We start from the raw sequence: 23,740 nt of genomic DNA on the forward strand, positions 1-23,740 counted from the left end.
AAGTCTATGAGAAAATGACTCTACTTCTCTCTTGATTTATTCCCTCAGTAAACATTGTAAACATGGGTTTATGGTCTCAATCTCTAGTTTCTTCAATACAGCATGATGTTCATTTAGTAAACTATGGTCCATTTATAGTCAAATAGACCATAAAGCAGGGTATGCTTTAGGGCGGGGCTACTCAGTGATTGACAGGTCTCTACTAGAGACGTATACGGCGTCTCTACCTCACTCCTCCTCAGTCCAAATATGGTCACTTCTGTTCATTGGTTGCATTTTGAATAATGAAAACTTCTGGGCATTAGTAGGCTTTTAAAATACATTTTAGTGACAATTGCAGGTGACGAATAATTGTCTCATGATTTTAGAGACCAATTTCAGACTCTCCAACCCTCCACATAATGTGTCCGTCCTCCAGCCGCTGACACTCAGTCATGAGGCTCGGCCAGATGTTTGCAACAATAATAAAGCTCACCTGATAGTAAAGTTATTATGTTCTCATAATCAACGTTTCTCTCAGTCTGCAGTTAAGAACGATTGTGAGCAGCTTTGTTGGCTCAAGGTCGTTTGCTGCAGCGGCTCTGCCAGACCGGATTATACGGCGTTCACTTTGTTTGTGGAGGGACACGGCTGGTAAAGAGCCAGCTGTTTAATTGTCATGCAGGAAAAGAAAAAATAAGCTAAATGACTAGTAGAGATGAGTTTATTATTTTTTCTTAAAATAAAACATTTCGCTCTCTGATTCAGCCTTTTTCAAATGTCACGCTTATTTAAGGATATTTTAAGTTAAAATCATCATTGAAGAAAGATGTTGTGATTAATCACCATCTGGGTTTTCATGTCACACTGTAGTGATTAAGTGAGATCGAAGGCGCATTTTTAAAAAGCATGAAACAACACTGCAGGTTCTCCTGACGAAACCTGCGTCTCTGCTTTGAAACACACAAAAAGACGTTTGTCAGAACAATGTAACAAATGTGACAAATACACTTGAGAACGTCGTCTACATAAAAGCTCATTAATGGAAACATGACGGTCCTGTTCTTGAACGGATCAAAGTCAGACAGGAAGGTGGAACAAGTTGAATTAAGCACCTCTTTTCATTGTCTTCCTTCAGTGATTACAATTCAATTTCAAGCTGTAGAAAACCAGACATCTTGCACGACTTTTTCTGCCCTCATGAAATTCATGAAGTCGCTCATGCAGGAAAAATACAAACCGACATTTCTCTGACTCCGTGTGCTTTTACATTTCAGAGGAGACGAATGTTTAATGCACATATTGTAGCTGCTGGTTCAACTACAGCGACCTTTGAGCCGTCCATCATGTGGCCTAAATGTACCAGAGTCAAACACAGCCGTGATGGATGGCGGTTTGTTGCTTTGCGCAGCGCCAAAGATGCTTTTCGCTCCGTCGAGCTAAGCCAAACTTTAAGCAGCGGGTGAAGCTCAAACCCCATTGTGTCGATGGCATAGACTGGATATCGGAAGTGGCATCACCCATTGGTTCCTGACTGTGGTATTGAAGCCTCGAGTTTGGGATTTTGGCCGTCGCCATCTTGGTTTATGTCTGTCTCCAATGTACTATTTTGCAACCACTTCCTAAAGCATACCCTGCTTTATGGTCTATTTGACTATAAATGGACCATAATTTACTAAATGAACATCATGCTGTATTGAAGAAGACTTGAAACTAGAGATTGAGACCATAAACTCATGTTTACAATGTTTACTGAGGGAATAAATCAAGAGAGAAGTAGAGTCATTTTCTCATAGACTTCTATACAACCAGAGGAGTCGCCCCCTGATGGACATTAGAGAGAATGCAGCTTTAAGACACTTCAGCATACTTCACTCTGCAGAACAGATCTCTGCCACCAGGAAACAACATTTTTTGTAGCTGTATTGTTGTACGGTTGGAAACAGTTGGGCCTAAACACACTGTAGAGCCAGAAACAGGTTGAATTGTGACGTTGGAAGGAAACCAGGAGAGGGCAATAAAAACAGAAATCTCCAGGGAAAGTCGGGATGGTTGACAAGCATCTGATTCTCATCTACCATTTATTTCCTGTCACGATTTATCACTGCAACCGAAGCCACTTAAACATGACAACTGAGTCTCCTGGATGATTGTCAGAGGGGACTGAGAGGGAGGAGGGCCCACTGAGACGTCCTGTTTAGGTTTATTGACTGTTACTGGGGGAAATAAAACAGCAGCGTTAGCCAAGCTTGTATTCTTTCTTTCCATCTGAAGAAAAGTTCCTCTGCAGCAAATCTAAGAGAAAATCGAAAACCTACCACCTCTTTCTTCTGCTTGTTATTCTCTTTTTCCTCCATGTTTTATTTCCTCCTGAGCGTATAAACTCCGCTGTGCTCTTTTCTTAACCTTTCTCTGCTTTTTTTTTTGCAACACACTTCACTTAACTCAAACTTTATAATTCCCTGTTTGCTGCGTTCTCTTCTCTTCAGTAGCTCCGGATTCTTGTGCAGCGTCTGGCTGACGAGCAACCTCCGAGATTGTAAATCTCCAAACATATGAGAGGCAGCTCACATAATCTGTCCGGGCTGTTGTCGGCGTTAGATGTGTTCGGTTCTCGAAAACACTTCATGTAGAAGGAGCGAAGCCTCTGGAAATCATGTGGTGCAACAGATTATATGTGTGCATGCATGTGCATTTCATCCTTCATGTCTTTCTGACACGATTCCCTCCATGTTTGCTCACACACACACACACACACACACACACACACACACACACACACACACACACACACACACACACACACACACACACACACACACACACACGCGGCTCAGTGCCACGCCTGCATGCTCTCAGCTTGCCGTCGCCCTCAAGAAATCAAAACGGCGGCTGTGAGGAGCGAGCGAAGACCACAGATGCGTGAGGCGGTCGGCTTCACTGTGGGAGCTCATTACCGTATTCTTTGGGCTGGAAAAATATGTTGTCAGGGAGGATTCATTAGGAGCCGACCCGCTGCAGCGCCTCCTGGTCGAGCTGTAATGAGAGGCCCCTTTTTCTTTTACAATTTTGGGCTCTCCCAACGGTTCAGATTGGACAGGTGAAATATGGCTGGTAATCTGGATTAAGGATGGAGGCTTTGCTGCAGTCATTAGCATCACAATGCATCGTGTTCTTTACGGCACATTGCAGCTCGAGCTTCGTCTGCAGAATAACATCCATTTATTTTATGTTCAGAAACATTAAACTCGCCCAGTTTTCTGCACACTCCACTCTCCTCTTCTGTAATGTAATCAAAGCATTCTTTATTGGTTTTTAATCCGTCATTATGAATGCAGGCAGACTCTTCTGAGGGCAGTCTGGGCAAAATGTTTGGTTTCTTTCACCTGGCTGCTGCTCAGTCTGAGGTGCTCATTTTACCTGCAGCTTCCTTTTGGTTGTTGGTCGATGTAAAGGCTGCTTTGTCTGAGGGAAACTGTTTATTTTGTCTTTTGCATCGATTCCCAGAGGCCATTTTGTCTGCTTCTATTTGTGCATTCTACAGTTTCTCATTTAACTCATTGATGACTTTATCAGCCATCACAGCAGAGTAATATAACTCATCTGTCTTTATCTTTTTTTGCTTTTTCCTCTCCTAACTTCTTCTCTCGTGTCTTGCAGACTCGAACACCACGCGTGACACGACTCAGCCCGACACAGCCGGCTCTTGCCGACCAGGCCAGCAGGGTTTCCTTCGCGTCAGCAGAAAACCTGGAGACCATGTCTGAGCCCGACATGCCCATCGGCTTCAACCGGATGAACCGGCTCCGCCAGAGCCTGCCGCTGGCCCGCTCGTCCAGCCAGGCGAAGCTGCGGGCGCCAGGTCAGACTTCTGTCTTTAAGAAAAACACCTTCACTGTGTGCTTCACTGTAACTACAATGACACACAGGTTCATCTGTTAGATCAGCTACAGCACCAATCAGTTGAGTCACTTGAACTCCTCATATTCTGGTGTGCCAACCGATCATAATTGATTAATGGAAAATGGAAATGCGCCCGGCGAGGGAGAGATCCTCCCAGTGCCAACCGCTGTGAAGGAGAGGGGTGCTCTTGATTTATAACACAAGACAAAACGAGAGCATCATTGCGACTTGAGATGCAGCATGTTTAGGGCTGTCCTGAATCAGAGAAATTCTTTTATTGATTAGTTGATCTAATCGACAGATCTGTAAAATACGATTTTCTCCACCAAAGAGTCGCACAAAAGCACAGTTTTAAATCGTGCGTTAACAATCGATGTGCTCATGAGTTTCTTGGGAATAAGTCATTCAGCATGAAATGAGCAAAAAAAAGAAATCTTAGTCGACTGAGAACAAAACAACTAATTAGTCAACGAATCGACTTCAGTGCAGCCCTGGTATTTTCCCAAATAATAGGTCAAAAGTTGCTGTGCTTGTATCAGACTTATACTTTGTCAGTACATAAGTCTGTTAAAAAGGGTGTCAGCGTCAATGTGTGTGTGTCAGTGAAACAGCAATCTAACGAATGTTATCTCCATACGTGAGTCCCCGACGTTCGCTGATACTGAGTTTACCAGAGATGTGCTCAAAAGGTTCTTGGAAACAAGTCATTCAGCATGAAAATAGGATAAAAAACAACTAATTGACTAAGAAATCCTTAAAATGAGTCATCTAATCGACTGAGAAGGAGCATCACTTGGCACAATAATCGTTTTATTGAATAATATTAAAATCTGGATTGAAAATGAAATTTGTTCAAGCCCAAGCTCAGAGCCAATCAAACACTGGACGTGTCCTTGCATGTAAACTATTTATCCTGTTTGATGTTTAAGACGAGACCAGTAGTTGTGACTTTATAGACCTGTTATTTTTAAATAATCTCTTATTTGAGTTGACTGAAGGCATCAAGTGTTCATCCAGTTCAGCCCTCAGAGACTCTACATGAACGCTGAATAAAAACAGAGCTAATGCTTCCAAATGATCGCACCAAACTACCTGTCATCTTTGATTAACGGCTTCAGCACCAAGCAAAATCTTCATAAAGTGTTCAACTCTCATGTGAGGAGGAGGGTGATGCATATACAGGAGTTAGAAAAGGTGGGACAAAATGAAATCACTGACTGACGTTTATTCTTGCAGTTTTAACAGTTCTCAAACTACCAGCAGAATATTGAAGCTTTTGTAATAGAACATTATTTTTTAAGTCGCTTTGAAGCAACTTCTATGTGAAAATAGCTTCTTGTTATAATGTAACATGTTTTAAACACCCTCACCGTATCACTGAGTTCATTTTCTCTTTCTACACTTGATGCTACTTCACACATCTAATATGAGGATGATAATAATGTGTTGTTTCATGGGACTTTATTTGCCTTCATAGGTGTGATAATTCTGATGGCACAGATGAGAATGAAGCTACTCTAGAAATAATGTTGGTTAGCAGAAGCTACTAAGAAAGATCACATTATTTCATTCTATATGCTGAAGAATCAAAGTTTAGATCCATATATGCTCCTACTCATTTGCTTTATTGAGTAAGAGGTTTGAGGTCAAATATGTACAGTCTCCTTTTTTTGATTATGATCCCAGTCTACAGTTTTTGTCTTAATGATAGTTATATACTGTATCTTTATTTATCCAATAATCTTGTACTCCACGCCTGAACTACTGGTCACATTCTTTAACCATCAATTTAACTTAGTACGGAAATAAACTGACAGATTTGTTTAAAGCATTGATTTTAATTTTGAAAGATCAAGAGTTTGAGGAGAAGTTGTTGTAGAAGAAGAATGTCGGCCATTAAAACAGCAAGTTTAGGAATAAAAACGAGGGTTATGTATGTAACTAGGGTTCTATGAATTCAGCATGTGCATCACAAGTATTTAGTGAGTCAGGGGAAAGAGGGAGCAAAGCTAGAGCAACGATTTCCCACAGCTGTCAGGGGTTGGAGTGTTTGGGTAAGGTAAAATATTATAGGAGGTTGTGTTCTAGATAAAATGGGTCTAAAGTTGACTCTTAACACTCTCAGTGAACTAATATTTTAAGGTGAACATTGTCCCTCCACTCTCTATTTCCATCCCCGACTCTAAACTTCATTACCCCCCCTCCCCTTTCTACTGTCGTGGATCTCCCTCATTGCTCCTCCCACTCCATAAATGCAGGGATCTTGTTCCTCCAGCTTGGGGAGGAGACTCGCAGGGTTCACCTGACCCACGAGCTGACCAGCCTGGATACTCTGAGGGCGCTCATCGTGCACATGTTCCCCCAGAGGCTCACCATGGCCATGCTCAGGTACGCTTGGAACACATTTAGAAACTAAATCAAAGTATGCGTGTGTAAGTTATTGAACTGTCTACATGCTCAATGATTGTTTTTTAAACATCTGATTTTATCAAATCAATCACAAGGTGAGCAGTTCTCATTCTCAGACACACTTAGAGAAATAATAACTTTTGTAAATAGAAGCAGAATGAAAGCAGGAAAGAACAAAACAAACAGAAACTAATCAATATAGACAAAGCAGGTTTTGTGGACACGCATAAAATCTCATCTTTAGAGTCTTAAGATTAAAAATCATTAAAGTCCTATTGAAACCTGATATTTTTTTGCAAGGAAATATAGTTATTGCACACATTTTCCAAGAGAGGATAAAACAAATTTGGGGACGTATTTGTGCAAATAACATCTAAGTTCGAGCCTTCAAGTGTGTGTTTCCTGTGTTGTGTTACTAAGTTTCCCCGTACGTTAGCCCGTATAAGTCCAAATTCTACTTTTTTAAATTTATACAGCACCTTTCATACAAGCCCATGCGGCCGAAAGTGCTGTTAATATTTAAAAACAACAAAAATATTGAAAAAAGCAATGATTTAAACTTAAAACTAAGGTTCTATCATTACTCCATAATACAAGCCATTTAAAAAAGGTCTTAAATTTCTTGTCATTCTAATATTTAGAGGCAGTGAGTTCCACAGTTTAGGGGCATAAAACAGGTACTCTCTCTGGTGCTTTTATGGAACACATAAGGAACATTTAATAGAAAAGAGCTGGAGCATCTTAGTGATCTGGCTGGAACATAAAATCATTTCTGATGTTGGAAGATGCAAGGTCAAAGAAAGACCATCAATTTCTTACTATAATGAATTTCAATTTAAAGCATAGCTAATGTTACAGAATGTAATTATCCCCAACAAGTTTATATGCAGGACATCAATTGGATAAGAAAATCAATAGGTGTTTTCATCAAGGTATTTAATTATAGATTATCTGCTCTGAGGCTGCTTGTTGTTACACATACATTTACATTGTTGTTGTCAGCTGGACTCTCTGAATTCAAATTACTCTTGTGATGAATTCAATATGAGACTGCGTCCAGTTGATTCTCTCATTACGGCGCCTCGTTCAGCTCAAAGATCCTCTATTCCCCCTCCTCGACTGAACTTCACTTATTATTTGCGGGTAATAGCTGCTGAAATTGTCTTTGCCTGGACGATTTATCAGTGATTGATATTGTGTTTTGATGAATATTGATGTCCAGGTCTCCAAACACAGCTCTGCTGATCAAAGACGAGACCCGTAACGTCTTCTACGAGCTGGAGGACCCGCGGGACGTTCAGGACCGCTGCGTAATTAAGATTTACTGCAAAGAGCCCATCTACGGCACCTACCCTGGACACCAACACCCACACCTGGCCAACGGAGACCTGAGGGTAAGAGTCCTCATCTTTGTGTGGGTGTGAATATGTTTTCTTGTTTCCATCAAGGATGTAGAAAAGTCTTTTGCTGATTTAACTTCGATTCACCCTCCAGACAATCTGAGGAGCGATCTGATCCAGGACCTGGGTCAGTATGTTCGGCCCAGATTATCTGGTAATGTGAGGGGTTTACAGATCCAGTCTTAAACCTCCAGAACGGTTCGCAGTCCCATAGACTGTGTATAAGAAGTGGACATGGTCGATGTGATGTCACCCATTGGTTTGTGGAATGCCATTATGAAGCCTCGAATTCTGAGGTTTGGCCATTGCCATCTTGTATTTTTGCAACCACTAAGAAGTGCCGTAGAAACGCTTTAAATGTCTCTGGTAGAGAATTGTCAATGACAGTAAGCCCGTCCTAAAGCATAACCTTCTTTATGGTCTATTTGACTCTAAATGGAGCATCATTTACTAAATGAACGTCATGCTGTATTGAAGAAGACTTGAAACTAGAGATTGAGACCATAAACTCATGTTTACAATGTTTACTGAGGGAATAAATCAAGAGAGAAGTAGAGTCATTTTCTCATAGACTTCTATACAACCAGAGGAGTCGCCCCCTGATGGACAGTAGAGATAATGCAGCTTTAAGACACTTCAGCATTGGCTTCACTCTTCAGAAGTGGAGGTTGCCCACCTGGGGATAACTTGTTTGATATTTCGTAAAATATGGATGATAACGGTTATGATTAAGTCACGAGAGAGAAAAGTCTGAGAGGCTTGACCTGAGCTTGTATATTAATGTTGACACACATTAAAACTGACATTTAAAATGACCTTACCTTACCTCCAGTTATAGCTGAAGAGTAGAAAACCCATGTTGATCGGGTCTCTGCAGACATTTTTCTCATCCAGACTCAACGTTAGCCTCTTGCTTTCGTCTTGCTTTTCGTCTTTTTTATGCTGACATTAGAGCAAGTTGTTGCGCCCTGTCCATTTTGTTTACATCTGCTAACCAAAGAGATCACGTGTGGTGCGTTGCTTCCTCTGGCACAATAATCCTAATAATACCTTGCAGTGTGTGAGACGCGAAAATATTTTCGAATCCTGTGTGTATGTTTCCGATTTGAGTGGAGAATATCTGTTAAAATGTGTGTGATGCAACTCAATTTCAAAATCGGTCAGGACTTTAAAACTCCTGCCGTCTGAGCCCGGCTTAAGAGAACAGAGTTATGATGTTGTTACAGCATTCTTTTCATCTGTACCAACGTCTAAAGTGTTGCAGAGAAAATGCTCCTGCTTTAGTCACAGTCACCTTTTCGTGATTACCAATTAATTCCCAGTGCAGCTGGTTTATGACTCATAGATTAGGAAGCGAGACAAACATTGTCTCTTTCTGGCAGACAAAAGCCAAGTCATCCCACGAGTGAAATGCTCCCCTTAAACAATGTTTCTTTTTCACCCCCACACTGGTATCCACCCCCCATATCTCACTGATATTATTTGCTTATGTGTTTACAAACACTAGTTTGCAGAAGTAAATATCATCCACTGTCTGGGAGTGAGTCATGTGACCTTTTTCACTCCGGCAGTGCTGTTCTTGGAACGGCGCCAGTCCTTCACATCACCAGCACTGACTGGGCTGGATGCCTGCGGACTGTAAAATAGAAGATGATAGACTGTGGTCTAGTTCATCTGAGGACTGAGTTTGATTGTTGTAGTAGAAGTGTTGAGTGTTTTTACACACATACATAGCCATCGCAGTTCACGGCACTAGCAGTAGCGTGTACAGTTGGTAGCAGAAATTATTTTAATTATACAATCTCTTTTCACACCTAAGCCCTTTGGTTCAGTTAAAACAAACTCAGCTCTGTTTGCTTGATTCTTCCGGTTCGTTTGGGCTGCTGTGAATGCATTCAGTTGAATCCTGGTGCAGACCAAACAATCAAACCTAGCCCGCTTGAAAAAGATCAATCTCGATGCTTCCTAACAGACTTTGGAGCGGTTTGTTTTTTGTGTGATAGCTAAAAAAAAGAGCCAAAGAATTATATGAGAGCAGACATGGGATTCCAGCAGAATTTCAAGGGCTAAACTTCTAATAAATCCATCAGCTCTAGGGCTGTAAAGTCCTAGTCGACTGGTCGACTTATTGGTCGATACGTTCTGGGTCGACCAAAATTCTGATTGGTCGATTTTTTGCCGTGTTAATTTCATAAAGTCGTCATCAGGAGGAAAGTACCAAGTGCTAATGGGGGTGTTTTCAGAGCCCTGTTTCACAGAAAACAGCCTGTCTTCAGAGAACACCCCCCTTGTTTTCACTATTTTGGATTAGCCCAACCCACTAGAGACAGGTAGACTGAAGAAGGTCCATGTTATTCAACGTCCGGTGGTTTAATTGCTGAATATTTATTTTTATTTTGAGCGTTTCATTTAAGTTTCATTTGAGTCCTCCTCCTCTACCATCCATGTCAAAGACATCGGCAGTGTGGCAGAATTTTTCCAAAATAGATGGCGGGAAAAAAGTCGAATGTAAAATTTGCAAACAACAGTTTGCATATCACAGCTCGACTACAAACATGGCGTATCATCTAAAAACGGTAATATTTCAATATTATAGCCTATTAATATCATATTAAACATATTTCAATATTTTAGTCTAATAATCGTTTATTCGTTTTATAACTGCAGGATCCCTCCGATACACCCAGACCACGCTGGATGTTAAGCCTCCTCTATCATCCAAACGCAAACATGATATCACAGAAGGAATTGTGAATTTTATTGCTCAGTATATGAGGCCCATTGGTGTCGTGTTTAATAAAGATAATTTTCCCTGAATTGCCTTTTGTGTTTAATTGCCTTCTTGTGCTGATATCAGTATATATTTTCGGTAATCATGGGCTATTATATTGCGCAGATGCCTCCCCCCCCCCCCCCATTAGTCGATTTTTAGTCGAAATTTCAGGGTTTCAGTCGACCAAGAATTTCTTTGGTTGATTACAGCCCTAATCAGCTCATCGTGAAATCTCTTCAGGAAGCCATCTTATTGATGTGTATTTAAGGCCATGTTCATGAGCACATCAGCCTTGGTATTTCCTAGGGCCGCCCTCAACCGAAGAAATTCTTAGTCAAATAACACTGAGGATTTTGTCGATTAGTTCATAGACAGATCTGTAATACTTAGTTGCTCCACGTAGAATCACAACAAAGCATCACTTTAAATCTTGTGTTTACCAGAAATGTGCCTTTGATGTTTTAGGAAATAAGTCATTCAGCATGAAAAAAAGCATTAAAATCTTCTAATAGACTAAAGAAATCTTAGTCCACTGACACCAAAACGACCTATTAGTCAACTTAGAGGGGGCAGCCCTGCTATTATACCCTAATTAACAGTTCAAAAGCTGCTATACTTGTATCTGACTCTGTGTACTTTGTTCATTACTGCATTCAAAAGTGTTTGACAGCAACCCCGCAGTATTACTCCTCATGCATGCTCGAACCAGTCATCTGTGAGCATTAACGGGGCTTTTGTACCATCCTGTCTCTTCCATTATTCATCATAACATGCTGTCAATTTGCAGTCTAATAATACCAATAAGGCTTTTTATCAATTAATCAAAGAACATTAATATTTATCAGAACTATTAAAGTGAATTTGATTTCCCCTAGTTGGTCCTGGTGATGCAAGATGAACAGTTACCTGTCAGTCAGTATAACTTCTTGTCAGTGTGAACAGGAACCGGACCATTTTTTCCCCCCTTGTTTTGGACTAAGTGAACCCAGCTACAGGTGTCAAAGCACCTTCTTTTTTTTGTTTTATCCTTCTCCATCTTCATTCCTGTGACATCCCTCCTGTTCAGTAGCTGAGCTCTTATTGATGAGCCACAATAGGGTTTTTATCTTAATTCATCTGTCAGCCTGCTGGCAAATTAAACATGGCAGCAGCCTGATTAGCATGATAACCAATGCTCTACGCATTCGGTTACAGCTGGAGCAAAACAAACCAGCGCCTGATGTCACCCAGTTCTGCAGTGTTGGTGTTTTTCTGTACAAGTGCTCACATTTAGTCGCCGTCTAATTACAGCGTGATTATGGAAATGAGAAAGCTGTAATTTAAAGTGTCCAAGAGAATGCTGCTTTTATGGAATACAATAAATTATATACTGGATAAATTACACTACAGTGAAGCAGCAGACATATGCAGTGCACAAAAATGAATTTGCATGCTAAGCAGGTGAGATGAAGAGAGCGTTGTCGTCAGCGAAGAACACTTTTGATGCATTTGTTGATGCCGTCAATCAAACACCCCGGGGCCTTTTTGTGTACATGCTCGTATGTATGTGTGTGTGATCACTTCTATGCTTGCCGATTTGCATGATGTACAGCTGCCCACTAATGTTTTAGAGGTCAAATTTTTGTCTTTCCCATGAGCTCGGTCGTCCTTTTTAGCTTGCGGCTCTGAAAACCTTCCCGGCGTTTTTACAGCCGTATCGAGCTTGCAGGCTTACCTTGAGTTTTATGTGTGTGTGAGGTACATTGCAGCTTCTGGCATTACCAAAGTCAGTGACTAGGACGTGTGTGTGTGTGTGTGTGTGTGTGTGTGTGTGTGTGTGTGTGTGTGTGTGTGTGTGTGTGTGTGTGTGTGTGTGTGTGTGTGTGTGTGTGTGTGTGTGTGTGTGTGTGTGTGTGTGTGTGTGTGTGTGTGTGTGTGTGTGAGAGCTTATTGAGCCCCAGGCAGCAAGAGCCAAGATTATTCCCTGATTGCATCCCACAAAAGCATGACCAGGATTACTGGAGTCCATCCCGACCTGGGTCTGGAGGACAGACTGTGGTTAACAACGAGATTGATTGGCAGATTTTCCTCAGCAGGAGAAAAGCCCAGTTATGAACTGCGCCATGGGGACGAACCTTTCGGGGCTCAGTACCTACCATAGGCGTTTTGTGACTTCAGGGGGTCTTTGAGGTGGAATTAAACGTTTTTGTGTGTATTCAGTTTGAAAGGATGGTGTCGATGCGAGGATGTTGCTAAGAGACGAGATGGAAGATGATGGCACTAGAGTCATTAGTTTTGCCGCGAGGCCGTCCACGGGGCGTTGCTTGTAAGAGGCCTAAGGGTTATTATGTGGAAATATTGGTTTTTCTATTTGCATCGTCTCCAGGAGACGGCTGGCCGCGTCATGAGTCATTACAGTGCTGTCTTCTTTTGTGTTTCCTGGCTGTAACTATTACTCTTGGCTGGTGCCCTTCCAACACTCTCCTTTCTGCTCCGCTTTGTTTCCCCTTTTCTCCCCGACATTTCGGGACTGATGCCAAAAGATAATCCTATTCACTCTCAGTCCGTCAATAAGCTATTAAGTGCAATTTAAAACGCACTTAAGAGGACAATTTGGAGTCCTTCCCGTCAATCTTGAAGGTGCATCCATGAATTGCTGTAACATGTTACAGTAAACTGCATTGGCTTGTTGCAAAATATATTGCTTTTAACTGACTAGTAGCTTGGCCGTTTCTTTTTAAAGGGGACACCTTATGCACATATATTTGGGTATATGGAGTTCCTACCAACCCTTAAACTGTGAAATAAGACAACCTAGTCATCATTTTTGTTGGCTGCTTAGATCAGAAAACATGTGATTCAACAAGCCAATCAACGCAGGTTCATTAGAATATAGAGAGGGTGACCCCCATGGGACCTTATTTACGAATTAATTAGTACTGTAGTCAACAGCGAAAGACAAATCATTCTTTGATCCTCTTGGAATTGTGCCGTGAATCCCATGTGATGTTTGTCAATTTTAGCTACATAACTTATCTATGTTACACGCACAAATGTAAAGTTTTCTTAGCTGATGTGTTTTTATCCAGCGACTCTTTTTATCAGCCGGGAAGAGACAGAAAGACTGACACCCTGTTGTTGATGTGAGTTCATCCTGGTATGAGACACACATGCATTGTAGCTTCAGAGAGAGACGACACTTACAGAACGTTTGGGCGTGGCCTCTTTCTATTAACATATTGTCAAGGTTTTATACTTTAACAGTTTTATGACAAAATAAGAAATTATCTTTTTAATTGACAAAGATAATAAATGTAATTCATTGCACAGTAATGATAATAAGAATACATGTATTTTGGGCTGTAATAGGGCTTTTTAAACATACTAAAGGCACTTTGCATGGAAGAAACAAAAAGAGGAAATAAATCAGTTAAAACAAAACAAACATTACCATTACATAACTACAATCCTAGTTTACAAGCAGATTGAAACAGGTGAGGTTTGAAAGGTGGGAGTAAAGGAGAGTATCTGAAGTGTTGGGGGGGAGAGAGTTCAAGAGGGAGGGGTCAGCAAAGTGAACCCTGCCCCCCCCCCTTCAGCTCTGGTGCTTGGACCGAGTAGAGAGTTTACTATGTGTTGTTGTTTTTGTTTACTCACAGAGGGAGATGGTTTACGCCCCTCAGGACTCTCCACCAAACCGCCGCCTCAGCAACCCCCACATGTCTTCCCAGCACTCGTCTTCCTCCGCCTCCCCTCAGGGCTCGCCGTCCCGCGCCCGCCTCCTCTACAGCGGAGGCAGGCCCTCCTCCTACGCCGGGCCGCCCCACCACACCCACTCTCTTCCTCACCCCCACCCGCACCCTCACGCCCAGGCCCACCACTCCTCCCCCCACCAGCAGCAGCAGCAGCAGCATCAGCAGCAGCAGCAGCAGCAGCAGCAGCATCAGCAGCAGCAGCAGCTCCTCCACCAGCCGCATCACGCCCAGCAGGCCTTCTGCGCCTCCTCCAGCGCCATCCTGGAGCGCAGGGACGTGAAGCCCGACGATGAGGTGGGGGGTCCAGGAGCATGGTGCTGCTGAGGGGGACGACCGTGGGATCTACGCGGACCCCTACTCTCTGGGTCCAGACCCAAGTCGGCTGAGTCTGGCAGGAGGTCCTCACTCGCCTCTACCAGCCAGAGCCGACCCCTACGGCTCCTTATATCGCCGTGGAGGAGGAGGAGGAGGAGGCGGAGGAGGAGGAGGAGGAGGAGGAGGTGGTGCTGGATCAATGCGGTCACTCACCTCCTATACAGCGGCCGCTCTACAAGGAGAGCTGATGGAAAGCGGTGCCCTCTACAGACCAGGAGGGCCGCTCTACAACGACGCCTACGCCGCCTCCATGTTGGCCATGGGGCTGCGGGTTCCTCCTCCCTCCTCCCCGCAGAAGATCCCCGACATGAGGGAGTCCTACGGGGGCACCATGCCCGGCAGGGGCTCCCCGGGGAGGCAGAGTTTGAGAAGGGACTCAGTGAGCTCCTCTGTGTTCGGGGACAGTCCCAAAGCCCGGGGCCAGACCTCCGGGTTGGGTCTCACCTCGGAGCAGCTCTGCTTGATGGCCGGTCCTGGAGGGGAGGGGGCGGCGGCGGGGGCTTCGGGTCGCCTATGATGGGAAATGAAACCGAGACCAGGTAGGACATGTTTCTCAACACCTGCATTATGTTATTCACACTGTCACTGTACTGTAGTAACATATTATAGTGTACTACATATTTGTTTAGCTAGATATTTAGCACACAATATCTGAAATTTTTTCAGACATTTCTCACATTTTCTGGGGACATTTTTCATATATTCTTCACATATTTTTCCAATTTTGTTTTTTTTATGTATTTCACATACTTTTTGACAATTTTCTTTCACGTTTTTCTGACACATTTCTTTCTCGTAGATTTCAGATTTTTTTTCAGACATTTTTTACATATTTTCCCCATTTTTTCCGGGCCTCTTCAATTTTAGGCTCTTGAGCTCTCTCAGAATTAAACACAAGACACATTTTCCTGGCCGTCAAAGGTACAAACTGGTGGGTCCAAGTTCACCAATAGAAAAGCTTACTTAACTGATTGCAGCAATTCCGTTGAAATGAACCATTAATCTTGAACGTACAAATGAGACTTGAAAGGGGGAGCATGAGGAGGAGCTCTGGGAGAGTTTAGTGGTATTTAATATGCATTATGTAATCATGTTACAGTATCCTCTGTGTCTCTGGTGTGTGAACACAGGGAGCGTATGGAGGCCATGGAGAAGCAGATAGCCAGTCTGACGGGGCTACTGCAGAGAGTACTGAGCCGAGCGCCTGAGGCAGAAAGCCCGTAAGATACACACACAAACACACACGCACACACACACACACACACACACACACACACACACACACACACACACACACACACACACACACACACACACACACACACACACACACACACACAAATACAGCATGTGAAAACAGAGTCCACACTTTATATAGTGACACGTTTGCTTCAACACACAAAGGCTGTTTTCAAAACCAATCCTATTTTTCAGCTAGTGCACTGTTATACTTTTTTTTATAGGATTTATACTAATATATATAAGTATGTGTGTGTATATATACATATATAGACAATACTTACAATACTTATGTTAGGATAAAGACCTTTTGCAATTTTAAACATTTTGCAAAATGGTGAGTATGATAACAAGTGTGATTACATATATTGCGATACGATACAAACTTTTTTTCCATATTTCAACATCTGTTTTAACCTATAAGATAACGTTTTAATTTGGTTCAACTCACTCACAATGATTGTTATTGAAGCCAAACTGGTTTCGTCAGTCAAACCAACCGACTGATCAACAACTTCCTGGCAATCCCGCTGACTTTACCCAACAACAAAAAATCTAGTGGCCTAAATAAAGCAATTTTAACCACAAGCTTTAATTTGTATTTGCTAAATTAATAGTTTATATTATAAAAGTTTGATACAACTAAAATGTTGCCCCACAAAATGCTGTACCGATCTAAACTTCCTTCTTAAACTTCCTACTTCTTTTTACTAGCTGAATGTAAATAACTGTTAAGCAGTGTTTTGGGTGGAAATCATTATGATTGATAACTGCTTCCTCACAATGTAGTTAACGGGTGATTTCCGACTTAAACACACAAGCCTCACATATTTCACACACTCTCCGTCACACATCGATATCTTCTCAGCAGCTAAGTGGATAGTGTTCTCCGGCTGTAAGTACTTTACCACTTGCCTCTTCCAGGGAGAAGATGGAGTCGGCCAGTGACTGTTCGGGAACTGACAGTAAGTGCTGCCTACTAAGACCAACTCTCCCCCATCACTGCCTGTCACTCACCCCCCCTCCCCCCTACTCTGCTGCCTGTTTGATAGCCACATAAATTGGCTCTTCTTCCTCTGCCACTATTTCATTTTTTTTTCTCTGCATAATTCTTTAAAAAAGTGCCTCACATGTGACGGTAATGGCTGACTATGCAAAGCTTCTTCATGCTGTGTGTGTGTGTGCGTTTGTGCGTGTGTGTGTGTGTGTGTGTGTGTGTGTGTGTGTGTGTGTGTGTGTGTGTGTGTGTGTGTGTGTGTGTGTGTGTGTGTGTGTGTGTGTGTGCTGGCTCTTTGCTGCTGTGTAACTGCTGCTCACGCTTCTTGTTTTAGCTGGACGCACTAAAAAAAAGAAAGGTAGCTATGTGTTCCTGAAGTGTCTGGTACCCGTTCCCTCCGTCTACTCCCCCCATGTGGTCTCCTATTCTTTATTTGGATCCCTGTTAGCTTCTTAAAAAGTGTGTGTGTGTGTGTGTGTCGTCCTGAAGGATTTACCTCCCTCTCAGCTGGTGTCCTTCACTTCCTCCCTCCTCTCCTGTCTCCTTCAGTAAGAAACCATTTGAGTTGCATTTATTCTGAAACAAAAACAAGGTTTTTCTCATCTTTTTTTCTCTGACTGGGTTATTTTTAGTTGCCAGACATGCTTTTAAAAACGCGTTTCATCAGCCACACAAGTGCTGATGAAACTGCATGTTTTGAAAGCGCAAAATGGATTTAGATAAAAAAAAAGAGGAATTAAATTAAAGTTCTTTCGTTATCTGATGATGTTGCGTTTACGTCGGAAATATCTGATCTCATGTCAAATTATAGATAAGACTGAAATGTTTTGAATCCGCTGCGACTTAGAATGGATACTTTTCTTTGGACTAGTTTGGTTTGTTGAACATTTATGTCTATAATTCCAGTGAAGCTTCACAGCTATTTTTCTTTACATTTGATCTTTCTCCTGTTAAGATGAGATACTTGAGGAAAGTGGATATTTTTTGTCTATATTTTAGTCAGATGGTGCTCTAAATCTGTTGTAAATTATGTTTAAATATCCTCAAAAAAAAAACACAGTGTCTGCATGTCTCCAGGTTTCTAGTTTCTAGGACGCACACTGCAGCTGAAGTGAGAAGTCGCCACTTTTTGTCTGCAGAGCTGTTGAGATTTTACTCTCAGTAAATGTGTCTGGTGGAGACTCAGGAGTCCAGACATGAAAAACAGGCCCCACAATGCAACTCTTAAATCTGTTCTCCACTGATTGTCTTGCAGTAATTTCCACCTTTGTCTCGTTCTGCATGATGCGTGTGACTCAACACCCCTTATTACTGTCAGAGCATCCATCATCATTCCAAAGGATTATCCCAGTTGGAAGCACTCGTACATGTCGACTGTCAGGGGACTCTTTCTAATGTTTTTCTTTTTTTTTTTTACTTCTGATCCCAGTTTGTCCCTGAAGACCCTCCTCATGCTGTTCATCATCGTTGAGTCTACTTTATAAAATCTGTAATCTGCAGCCTCGACCTTCAGCTCAGATAGAACTTGTCCCGAATTGCTGCTGCCAAATCCCAGAACAACCAATATTCTCATTTCCAGTTGGGCAAATCGTTGTTTTTTTCTACCGGATGGACATCTGAGGTCATGAGAGAGCGACCTTTAGGGATTTGTCCACTAAAAGGTGGAGGTTAACTCTCATGCTCCGTGTACCGTTCTTTAATTCTTTCCCTCATGCATTTGATTTAAAAAGCTTTTGATTTGGCTAACAGTGTTTTTGGGACAACTTCTATTCGTTCCGCTCCCAAACAAAGACGTGAACACAACCCCCCCTTTGGATTTAACTCCTTCTTTTCTGTCGGGCAGTTCTTACTCCGTCCGCTCCTTTGGCCCTGATGCCTCCTCCACCCTCGGGGAACCACCAGCCCGTCACTGTGTCCCGTCTGCAGATGCAGCTCCACTTACAAGGCCTGCAGCAGAACACCAACGCGCTGCGCAAACAGCTGTCGCAGCTACGCAACATGCAGGTGTGTGTGTGTGTGTGTGTGTGTGTGTGTGTGTGTGTGTGTGTCTGTGTGCAGTTGTGAATGAGAAGGGTCTAAAACAGCAGTTTAACTCTGTGTATATAAGAAGTTGACGTAGTCATCGTGATGACTGCCATTGGTGTGTGGACCAATGGGTGTTGTTAAAAAGTATGGAGTTAGGGATTAAGCCATCACTATCTTAATATAATATAATATTAATATATATGTTACGTTTGTATTTTCCCTCAAGAAAAAATCTATCAACAAGAATTATCTGTGTAATCTTGCTTTAAAGTAGTTTCTTGTTTCTCCTTTGTTTTATGGAAAAGTTTTTAACATTTGTTGAATACAACTTTATTTAAATCACTTTGAGCTGCACCTTATGTATGAAAGGTGCTCGACAAATAATGTTTTATGTTTTTACTATTATTGTTATTATTATTGAATAGACAACTCTCTAAAACAGTTAAAGCAAAAACTTAACCTTAATAAAAGTAGAATTTATTGCAGGGTTGTTCTATTAAAAAACAACACCTACAGGTAAAAACACCTTAAATTCACCCGACCGTCAGGTGACATAAACGCTTTTCCTGTCATCCCAGCTGGAGAACCAGGACTCAGTCTTGTCCCTGCTGAGGCAGACTGAGTCTGAGCTGAGCCTCATGATGCTGGACGCAATGCGCACCCAGGAGGACCCGCTCCAGAGACAGCGCCTCCTGGTGGAGGAGGAGAGACTCAAGTACCTGAACCAGGAGGAGCTGCTCATCCAGCAGCTGCAGTGAGTTCAGAGCCTTTAATGCAACAAGAATAAAAAGGTGAATTCTTCCTGGTTAAAGACTGGAGGAGTGATGTGACTCTGTGACCTGGTCCTCCTCAGCGACCTGGAGAAGTCGGTGGAGGAGCTGCAGAGGAACTCGTCGGTGAATCACGGCCTGGTGACGGAGCAGGATGTGGAGCAGAAGAGCAAAGAGCTGAGGATGCTGGGAGAAACGCTCACTGAGCTCAAAAGTAAGCGTTGTCGTGTGTGTGTGTGTGTGTGTGTGTTTGGAGATCACTGGGATTTTCTGCTGTAGACTTTTTACAAGTTTGCTCAGCAGTGAGTGTGCTTCAAAAAAATCTTCAAATCTAAGAGCAGCTGGTTTGAAAATGTTCAACGACCGCCTGGCTCACGCTCGCTTTCCCCGCCCGTCTGTTTCACCGCGGCTGCAGCCTCATTATGAGCATGTTCATTTCTTCTTATTGTCAACATCCCATTATAAGACTCAAAACCAACACTGAATGAATCCTCTAACAAGTACAATGTGTGTGTGTGTGTGTGTGTGTGTGTGTGTGTGTGTGTGTGTGTGTGTGTGTGTGTGTGTGTGTGTGTGTGTGTGTGTGTGTGTAGCAAAGCTTCTTCCTCTGAGCAATAGAGCTTGATTAAGACACATCAATGAGCCTCACTGTTGTTCCTTCATCACCATTAACACACTCACTGTAGTTTATTTTAAAGCAATCCCACACACACCGTCCTCCTGCCACGAATACTCACCAGAGCACCAAATGTGGATTCATCCGCCGCTGAAAATAGTCCCCCACAAAATGCACTATTTTTTCATTTTTGTCTGACTACAGCAGACTCTGCTTCTGTAACTCTGGTGCTATGAAACTACCACTTTTGTCCACAGGGGGCGCCAAAATCCACTAAAAAATACAGTTTTTCGTTTAGCTTTAATTCTTTGTCCGTTGCACATTTTTAGCCTAGTGGTCTTTATCACGGTGTAGTTATTTCTGTATGATGGTGTGAATACTATTACATACTACTCATAAAAAGAAAGAAAGTTGCACTCATTAATTCTGTAGTTCTGGGTCATAGTTCTCGTACGAGCATTGCTGAAGTACTACGTGTACAGTATGTCAAACTGATGTTCTACAAAGTCACAATGAATATTTATAAATCTCCTCAGACTTAATATTCATGAAGTTTCTGGTTTAGCCTCTTGTTCTGCTCCTCTGACCTTTGTACTTCCACTCTCCATCTTGAATATTAATGAGTTCTTCCTCTCAAAGCTCCGGTTATAATAATGATGGACCGATCATTCCTTGTAAGCACGTCCACCTAGCGCCTACGAAACGCCACCGCTGTGCTTTGTTTCAGTGTTTGAGTGGCAGTTGGATGTTCTTGCGGACATCTGAGCGTCCAGCATTTCAGAAACTGGCTGTGAAGTGTCCTCACAAACACCCACGGATGAACACAGCCTGGGTTTTTTGTCACCGAGTGCCCTTCCCTCTCAGTTGGACGACTTCCACTGAAAAATCCAGTGTCTTCTGAGAGCTGTGAAAGGAACCAGCATGCCGTCTCCCCCCTCCTTCCTTACCTCCACCCTCATTCCTTCACACATCGTCATCCTCTCTGACAATGCCGCTCTCTCTTCCTCATCCATCCATCTGTCCACCTTTACCTCACCCCTCCTCACCCTGTTTCTCCCTCCCTCCCTCCCTTCCTCCCATGCAGACCAGTTCCCCAGCCTGCAGAGTAAGATGCGGGTGGTGCTGCGGGTGGAGGTGGAGGCCGTGAAGTTCCTGAAAGAGGAGCCCCACCGTCTGGACGCCCTGCTGAAGCGCTGCAACACCATGACCGATGCGCTCAGCACGCTCCGCAGGTATACATATCAAACACGCCCCAGCTTTCTTATTTAAACCCCGGTCGGGTCACAAACCACATTTTCTCTCCTCTTGTAGACGATTTCACGGTGATTTTCTCTGAGCCGGCTCTAAGATTCAAACCTCACACTCAGTTATTTTTTGCTGAATAGCAGAGCAGAGATTTGTTTAAAAATGTGCCCCAGAGCCAAAGTCACACTTCACCTCGACACCGAACTGATTCCTCACTTTGAGAAAATGAATAAGGCTGACCCGAACGCTTCGAAGCTTCAGCCGTTGTCATGGTAACCCAAGTCCAAATCAGTCAATTAGTCATGCGTTGATATTAATTATCATGGGTTATTCTCAGATGGATAGCGCTAGAGCTGGAACGATTAACGCCAACTATTCTTATAATCGATTAACTTTTTTAAATGAAGAAAAAAAGGTCAAATTCTCTGGTTCCAGTTTATCAAATGTGAATATTTTTTCGTGTTTCTTTTCTCATCTGTGACGGTAAATTGAATATATTTGAGTTGTGGACAACTTGTTGTGCAACCCTAGATAGCTCTGTTAGTTGAGTTTAAAGGGTGTGTGTGTGTGCTGTCCTTGGTGCTGAAACACAGTGAAGGAGATCAATAGACAGACAGTCTCAAAAAACCCACGTCTTTTATTTTATATGTTAGCATAGACCAGAGTCTATTTATTTATTCATGTGTTCTTAGGCCAACGTATGAGTTATTTGTTTTATTGTAAATTATTTGATGTGATTATTGCACATTTCCTAGCTGTTTTAGTTTCAAGATGTCCTCATCTCTTGTTAAAAACAATACTAGCAAAGTAAAGTACAAAATGAGTAAATAATGAGCGCAAGTTTGAGGAAAGTTCGACAGCTTGTGTTGCCATAGTCCCCATCCCACCGCTGTTTAAATGCACTGATTTAACTGAACTTAAACATGATGGCCCGACGACCTTAAAGGGTCCAGGAGGTCTGGAAGTAGAAGCCAAACAATCCTACTTCTGACAGGACAGAACCTCCCACAGAACCTGTCAAAAGAGGAAAAGATAAACGTTTCCTAGCAGCTGCATATCTGTTTCTCTTCCTGACAGACTGACAGACTGAGTGATGTTCATATAGAAAGGAGGTTCTCCTTTGACCCTCTCTCTCTACCTTCTCCTCTCTCTGTCCAATATTTCTCACTGAAGCTTCGAAGCCCCAAAAATGCTTCGGGCAGCCCTAAAATATAAACATGTTTTTGTTTATTTATCTTTGTTTGTTTTGCTTGCACAATAAAAAATACAGTTTTTACAAAACAATATAATATGCTCATAAAGACATTCACCAAGTATACAAACACACTTTTTCCACCTACATATATTCACATATACAGTGGATTTAAAGTAAACACAGGCTTGTGCAGTTTATGCAGGAGGATAAAGTCCTTCTGAAAACTCAAGGCAAGATAAATAAATTTGCATTAAATAAAAATGAACAGGGATAAACATGTTTTTCTGCATTTCTGATGTGTAAAATTGTTTTAAACGTTGAAACTTGCAAAACAGATCTCACAAAGGACTCAAAAGTTTAAGATTAGCATTTAACACACTTCTAGCAGAAATCTTTCTCCTCTCATGACGATTCATCTCGTTTATTTTTCTTGTGATGAAAAATGATTTCTGACCCATTAACGTAGCATCAGTTAGTCCAGAAGGAGAAAGATACTGAATACAGAGAGAAACATCAGAGGAGGTTTACTGTTTACTTCAGTGTTCAGTGAGAGTTTGTTTCTCAAAAGCATGTTTTTAACATCGTGGTTTAGGATCCACTTCTACGTCTACGGCCTCTGTGTCGTTTAAAATGTTTTATTCTGGTGTTGTTTAATGCTGATGTCAAAATGAATGCAATAAAAGAACACGATAAATAAACATTATGTAGCCCCACGGGTGCTTCACATACAGGATAAAACAATTATAGTATGTTAAAACGTTTCCTAGCAGCTGCATATCTGTTTCTCTTACTGACAGACTGAGTGATGTTCATATAGAGAAGGAGGTTAAAACCAAACTTCCTGTAAGTCGCTTTGGATAAAAGCATCTGCTAAATGACTGTAATGTAATGTAATGTAACTAAATCAATTTACAATGACATTATAAGGTTTAAATAGGACAAATCAAATTCTAAACAAAATATTTCAAGAAGTTTAAAAGTAAATAAAATGAGTGACAGGATTTAACAACACAAATTTAAAATGTTGTCTAAACAGAAGCAGCTCAGGATAAATTAAACAGAGACTAAATCAGGAACCAT

General features: G+C 42.1%; 1 protein-coding gene across 1 annotated transcript in view; it reads left to right on the plus strand.

Moving 5' to 3' along the window:
- Positions 1-23,740, plus strand: part of srcin1b (SRC kinase signaling inhibitor 1b) — a 49,904-nt gene that overhangs the window by 21,132 nt on the left and 5,032 nt on the right. The window contains 14 exon segments of the mRNA XM_054599316.1: positions 3,640-3,841; positions 6,141-6,270; positions 7,514-7,685; positions 14,103-14,490; positions 14,493-14,531; positions 14,534-14,650; positions 14,681-15,052; positions 15,055-15,112; positions 15,704-15,793; positions 16,737-16,777; positions 18,653-18,813; positions 19,413-19,588; positions 19,688-19,818; positions 21,305-21,452. Coding sequence (XP_054455291.1) covers positions 3,640-3,841; positions 6,141-6,270; positions 7,514-7,685; positions 14,103-14,490; positions 14,493-14,531; positions 14,534-14,650; positions 14,681-15,052; positions 15,055-15,112; positions 15,704-15,793; positions 16,737-16,777; positions 18,653-18,813; positions 19,413-19,588; positions 19,688-19,818; positions 21,305-21,452 — 2,225 coding nt within the window.

This window comes from Anoplopoma fimbria, chromosome 5 (genome assembly GCF_027596085.1).
Source record: "Anoplopoma fimbria isolate UVic2021 breed Golden Eagle Sablefish chromosome 5, Afim_UVic_2022, whole genome shotgun sequence".
In the NCBI taxonomy this organism is placed as follows: Eukaryota; Metazoa; Chordata; class Actinopteri; order Perciformes; family Anoplopomatidae; genus Anoplopoma; species Anoplopoma fimbria.